The following is a 7,261-nucleotide window of genomic DNA, read 5'->3' on the forward strand; positions in this document are numbered from 1 at the left end:
CACATTCTTTTAGAATTATCTCGTTACTTACTTTGTCCATCAGGGTTTTCCCGCATATTATGCGCATGAATCTCATGTCAATTGCGTTAATTTTACTCTTATGCATTTTTTAAGACGTTTAAATCGATTATTAAAATATAAATATGAATTTGAATATATTTTTTGAATTTTTGAATTTTTAGAGGGAGGAAAAATCGCGTATTCATTGGAATACAAATTCTTAATTTTTTTTAATTCAACGCTTATTACCGGGAACCGACCGTGCAAAACTTGCGTATTCCAGTTTAGGAAATACAATGCTTTTCAAAGTTTACTTCTTTCCAAATCATTTTGAATACAAGTTTTTATTATTTAGTCTGTATTAAAAAAAAATTATTTACCACGTTTAGCCGAACCTAGGGCTAACGACAGGGATGTAGTGGCTATATGGCTCCATTTTTGTTTTGTTTTTCTTTTTCATTTTTTAAAAATATTTTTTATTTTTGTATTTATATTTTATATATTTTTTTAAAGTAATTATACATTTACTGGTGTACATAAATATGATAACAGAGCTTTTAATAATATTTAAAAATATCTACTAGTAAGTAAAGTTCAAAATTATAGGCGAAGCGAAGAAAATTGTATTACTGCTTTTAATGGCTGTGTTGAATATAATTTGTGGTGTATACTTGTTACCTTGTACTGTGTCCAGATTTAAAAAAAATCGCGATGTATAGATTCGCCGCTTTGCTCTGTCCAATACCCCAAACCATTGTTATTTTCTATAAAGCGTCAACTTTCTTTAACATGTGTCAGAATGATGTGAATTTTGAGTGTTTCAGAGAATTTGTCGATGCTTTTCAAAGCTTTATTTAATTCGTTGATGTGAGGATCAGGTGCGAACTTAAGTTTTCCAGAAGTAAAACAACAATTGACAATTTTATTCGTGGCTTTATGAGCATTAACATAGGGTTTAATTTTAAACACACCTACCAGTAGTGGTAAATGGTGGGGCTGCTTTTCGTTCGTAGGCCTCTCGTTTTGTCTAGTCTATTTTGTTTGTAGCTTAATAACAAGAAGAGTAATCAACTTTTAAAAATTCTGATTATTGGAAATGAAAGAGTAACTTCGAAACTATCGATTGGCGTAAGAAAATAAAAATCGATTTTTTCCGCATTGGGTCCCTTTCTTTGCGGACGGTCCCATATGTAACTTATGGACTCCTGTTTTCAATACGAACGGGTTGTGTTTTCTAAACGCCACCTAGCGATAGTCAAACTCATTTATGTATATATTTATATAGAAAGTAACCAAATGCTAATTTTAAATCACCGTTTACTTGCATTTTTAATTTTAGTATTCGTTTGACTAATTAAAAAGTGGCGAAGTTAAAAAAGCGGCATTATTCGGAGAGCGTTCAAATAAAATATATCAAATTTGATAGAAAAAGCTAAATTATTGATTGAAATTACTTGTTTATAACAAATTTTATAACTTCAGATCTGAGATGAAATTTAGTACACTCAATAGATTAGACTACGCGACCTCTTAAGCTTTAGCTATTATATAGGTTGTTATGTAAAAATCTAAAAATGCGCATAACACGCGAAAGGTAGCAGCTAGCATTTTAAATTCAACTGATTTTTAATATCCAAACGATGTAGAAACTTTCCGCGTTAGCAGATTTTGGATCAATTTTGCTCAAACTTAGCCGGTCTTCAAGCACATCGTGTATACTATAGTAGCTATAGCATTTTTATTTCTGTTTCATGTCATGTGAGATCATAATTATTGGTTATGTTAGTGAATTATTATTATGTGTATATTAATCAGCCTCCTGTCACCGAGAGTTGAAAATGGCCCATGTGTTGAAAACGGTCATGTGACGGTGCTAGTAGTAACTTTGTTTTAGTTATTTTGACAGTTATATGTCTTTTGTCATGTTGAGCCATTACAAACTCCTAAAAAAATATCAAGAGAACGGTTTATTTATGTAATTATTGTGAAAATGACATGGTGGATTTTTCTAATTGTGTTTTCCTGGTTTTTTATCGAATCATTTCCATTAATTGTCGCTTCGGTATGAAAATCAGGTTATAAAGTGAACGCAGAGAACAACCGAATCTGAGAAGAAATGATTTCGGTTTTATTTTCAAATGATAATTTTAAGTTTTAAAGATTTTTAAATGTGGGTTAAAAGAATATGCAAGACTTTGAGACTTTTTTTTAATATTTCAAGATTTACAAATTTTTAAGCAAACTGAATTTTGTCAGGGTGTGAAAAAAAGTTCCTAAAATTTATGGGAAATTTTTAAATAATTGCTTCGTAAGTAATTTCAAGAGATAAATAAAGAGAATAATTAAAACTTGTAAAGATATTTAAAGAATTTTGTAAAGTTTCACGAAATTGTTTTAATTTTGCAGAATAAATAAAAAATGCAGCAAAAATTTTAATAATTTTGCAAAATTAGAAGGTTTAAAAGGTCTGTCAGGAATAGAAAAAAGAATTTTTCCTATATTCGTGTGCAAATTTTAAATAATTTTTTATTTTAAAAAATGAACTTTAAGAGAAAATTGAAAAAGGTTTTTAAACGCAACAAACGATTTCCTAAAGTTTCTAAAAATAGTTTAGAAGATTTTAAAGCAAAATGTTTCAATTTGGTAGGATTGCAAAATGAAAACGAACAAAAATTGGGTAAAATCAAGAAACATTGGGTAGAATTTAAAATAATTTCGAAAGTTTTCAAGAGAATAAACCATTTTTCTTAAAATTGCTGGGAAAATTGAGAAGATTAAAAATATTTTTAGAAATGTTATGAAAATTATATTTATATACATTTAAAAACAAGGTGATAATACTTATTTTCTTGTTCTTAATTCTTAGAATTTAATTTTAGCATGGATTTATTATAGCACTTCGAAAAATAATTTTAGATTAATTTGAGTATTGACAAAGATAAAAAAATATTCGATAATGGTCTTTCTTTAAGAGTGACATAAATTTTTAAAAATATTTTAGCTTCGTTGAAAAGTCTAATTCATTAAAAAAATATCTCATTTAGTAGTTCGTTATTCCATTGTAATAGAGAAGAATATTTTAGGATTTATCATATTCCTTGTTTTATCATCTATAGATGTAATAATAATATTTATTATATAGTAGCATTATATTTTAAAATGGCAATATTAAAAAAAATTAGTTCTTCATCACCATATTTAAAAGTGTTTGAATATCTGAGACTAACACAAAATAACGAAAAAATGAATAACAAAATTATAAATTAGCAAGAAACAAAATTGCCGAGTTATAAAATAAATGAATTGTTAAATTCCCATAAATATTTCTATTTCAGAAATTTAAGTTTGACGAAATTTAAAAATGGCCGAAAATAGTTAATAAATTATTCATTAATGATTAATTAAATTTTTTGCCTTATTTATAATTATATTAATAGCCCATAAATTAATAATCAATTAACTATGTGCAGCAGTTTTAAATTTGGAATATTGAAATATTTGTGGAAATTTAATAATTCGTTTATTTTACAAATCGGTCTTGAAGTCGGTGAATTTTAGTTTCGGATATTTTTAAATTCGACATTTTATTTTTTGTCAATTAAAGATCTTGTCGTTATTTGAAATTTGGAAAATTTTATAATTTGATAATATATATTTGTGGCATTTTTTTCATTGATTTGTGTATTCGTTATTTATTTTTAAATTATTTTTTATAAGTTCTGGATATCTATGCAATTTGTTTGTTGGATTTGTGTCAATTATGCCGCTTTTTCCTATATTAAAGAAAATAATACGTAAGTGCATAAGTCTCGTTTACTACCTGACTCTAGACTATGAAGAAAAAACTATTTTGAAGGGTTTTTTCATATTTATTTTGTGATTTTTATGCATTTTTCCTATGGTACTGCATGGTTTTGTAGAAGAAAGTCACTACTAGCGCCGCCGCTCGGCCGTTTTCAACTCTCGTGACACATTTTTTGCATTGGACAGTACAGTGGAAGCACACCCCTGATATTAATAGATGGATAAATTTGAAGTCAGTCATTTATTCGGATACTGGCGAAAGTCAGTATTGCCAGAAAATTGTATAGCCGAACGAAATAATACTAGCCGGACACATATACAAATTTTTGGCGTCCATATAGACGTACGTTTAGACACTTCGTTAAAAAATTATGTTAAAGATTTAAAATGTATTGTAATTGAAAAAACAAAATTTTGAGATAAAATTGAAACATGAAGACATTTAATAAAAGTAAAATTAATTATAATTATCCTAAGTCTTACTGATCAATTTCAATTAGGTAATGTATTTCTTTTATTTATCGTACAGTGATCTCCTTGCGAAAGCTAAACCCACGTTTTGGAAGAAAGGCAGATTAGAAACATTTGAAAATTGGCCTTTCCAATCAGGTGATAATGAATGCAATCCAGAACGAATGGCAGCTGCAGGATTTTATTGTGTTGGATCGAAAGAAGAACCAGATTTGGTAGAATGTTTCATTTGCTCGAAGCAACTCGATGGATGGGATCCTGATGATGATCCTTGGTACGCATTGGAATGAATATGTTCCTTTGAGAAACAGCGTTTAAATTAACATTCTTTTTTTGGAACAGAATTTACATTCACATATACTACAAAGGCTTCAAATATAAATATTGTTTATGATTTTCCTTTTAAATCTAACAAAATTTGAATTTTTCAGGAGCGAGCACGAGAAACATCAACCATCGTGTGCTTTTGTCAACTTGAATAAACAGGAAGAAGCCTCTTGGACTCTAGATGATTTATACCATTTACTGCTGGAAACTGCCAAAAAGAGTCTAGTTAGTTATCAATTAATATTGTATTTGTTCTCTATTATTTCAAAGCAAAGGTTTTTTTTCAGTGCCGATGTTTTAATTCAAACTTTTATTTGAAACTTACTAAACTACTATAGAAAATTTAGCAGTTGAGAAATTTCAATCCATTGTTTTAAAAACATGCTTTCTATAGAATTCAAGTGAAGGCTTTAAACAGAGACCTTTTTTTTATTACATTAGGTTTAAAGAAAGTGTGACCCCTGTAATAAAAATTGATTGAAATCAAATTTTTTGACCAGAACTAGCTAACAATTACGAAGACTGAGATGAAAACGAATTTGAATACGAAAATAAATATTATTAAAAATCTATACTTTTACTTCTTTATATGTTTTTAATAAATGTTTAATAACCGTAATCCACCAAATTTAATACAAGGAAATTGTATTGCAGGAACGTGATGCAAACCAATCGATTAATAAAGTTAAGGAACACATGAAGATATCGGTGACACAAATTCCCGGTATTTGCAAAGCAGTAAGAAGAAGCCAAAAAAATCCTTCATAAGTTGATAAGTTTTTAATCTATGATAGCCATTGTTGTAATTATAATTCCTAGGATAAAAATGTCTTCATAGATTAACTTTTTATATACTGACGTTAAGAACAACTAATTTTAAGTAACAAAAGAGTCGTTTCATTCGTAAATCTGTGTTTTATACCTTGTTTACGGTGAGTGCTGATTATTGTTCCAATATTTTGTATGCTATTACTAGATATAAAAAAGTGACGCATGAGCTGGTTTTGATTAATTACAGTGGTCAACATATCAGATGTGGATTTGGTTTCTTCAGTCATTTTCCTTTTTTTGTGCACTTCAGAAAACATAGAAAAATTGAGTTGCCAGATTCGGATTCATTGACCAAAACTACGAGAAATGACTGAAACAACCCAATTTATATCTGAGGTGTCGACCTCAGTAATGTGATTACTTGACACTCAACATTTATTCAATAGCTTTCTATTCGGGTCAATACTTATGAATATTGTTCAATATTTATTGAAGACTTCGATATTCTACCAAGATTTCGATAATATGTTCGTCTATGATTTATATACCAACTGAAGTATTAATTAAAAATAAATTTAAAAAGCTCATCAGATTACATTTTTTTATTGAAGTTTTCGTTAATATTTCCATTTAATCGTAACTTTCATTGCCTTCTTTTTTAATATTTAATCCATTTATTAATTTTCTAGATGCGCAGGGAATAAAAAATAATTAAATTTTAGATTCTTTAACAGTCGATCAGTAGTTATATTCATTATTGTCATTCTGATAAGTAATCCTCCCACTACGTCATGGAAGATACGAAAGAAATATTGATAGTATATCTTCAAATGCTAGTTTGTTGTCTGTTGATAAAGTTAAAGGTGTTTACACTCAATTATCTATCCGGAGGATCACCAGAATTCTGTTTTCATTTCTGAAGTATATGATTTGCTTAGTTCTAATGATAAACCTTGTCTATTTTCTCTTCACTAAAACAATTTTATGGATGTTCCTATTAAATCATGATAGGTATCTGTCAAATAAGCCTAATTCACAAGATTGCGTACTTCATACTGATTGTGAATGCACTATAACTGTCTTAATATGCATTCAGGGTCTTGGGGAATTGATAGCGGGATTTTTTTCATGACCCAAACGATCGATGATGTAATCTTATTAAGTGCTCAAAAACCTTATTAAAGTATGATAAAATGTAGGAATTCTTCATAGGAAAATCGAGGATCGTTATAGAGTCAAATACGTTTCAATTTAATAATAGATTTAATGCATTCATGATGATTCATTTTTATAAAAAGAGATATTTCGTGTTCCAATCGTGTAAAAAATTACGAATTTTGTCGATGTTTCGTGAACTTTGGCGTTCACGAAACGTCGGCAAAATTCGTAGTTTTTTACAAGATTGGAACCCGAAATATCTCTTTTTATCAACATTTCAATTTGTATACATGTAACATTAAGTCATTAAATTAGCAATGCTAATGCGAGTTTGAATGAAAAAATACAATCGAATGCCTTCAAAACTGATTCATGTGTAGCTTTGTCACGAGTCTGGATATAAATATGTAATTGATAAACTAATTGACACTTGTGTGAATTATACACAAATATTCACCAAATACACAGAAATTAATATGATATACGATATAAAAATGGACCGCTTAATAAATTACGAATAAAATAAATATTTATTTTTCTTGAAAATACTTTTTGAATATATTCTTAGGCATACTGGCGGATTTAGATATTTTCCGCCTGATAGGCTAACAGAAACTTGCCGACCTTATTCCAACAGAAAAATAGAAATTAATACGATGAATTATGTGATGTTTTGAATTACTCAATAAATTACATTTATAATCTGTTCCGAAAAAATCCGACATTATTT

At 28.4% G+C, this 7,261-nt stretch overlaps 2 protein-coding genes across 2 annotated transcripts in view; one reads left to right on the top strand and one right to left on the bottom strand.

The window, feature by feature from the left end:
• Positions 1-5,963, top strand: part of LOC117171224 (baculoviral IAP repeat-containing protein 5) — an 8,621-nt gene extending 2,658 nt beyond the window's left edge. Inside the window, exons 2-4 of the mRNA XM_033358325.1 lie at positions 4,334-4,549; positions 4,707-4,827; positions 5,257-5,963. Coding sequence (XP_033214216.1) covers positions 4,334-4,549; positions 4,707-4,827; positions 5,257-5,370 — 451 coding nt within the window. The 3' untranslated portion in view covers positions 5,371-5,963. The remainder of the gene's footprint in view (positions 1-4,333; positions 4,550-4,706; positions 4,828-5,256) is intronic.
• LOC117171221 (cilia- and flagella-associated protein 52) overlaps positions 1-7,261 on the bottom strand; it is a 79,338-nt gene that overhangs the window by 41,741 nt on the left and 30,336 nt on the right. The window lies entirely within an intron of this gene.

The sequence above is a fragment of the Belonocnema kinseyi genome, chromosome 4, assembly GCF_010883055.1.
Source record: "Belonocnema kinseyi isolate 2016_QV_RU_SX_M_011 chromosome 4, B_treatae_v1, whole genome shotgun sequence".
NCBI lineage: Eukaryota > Metazoa > Arthropoda > Insecta > Hymenoptera > Cynipidae > Belonocnema > Belonocnema kinseyi.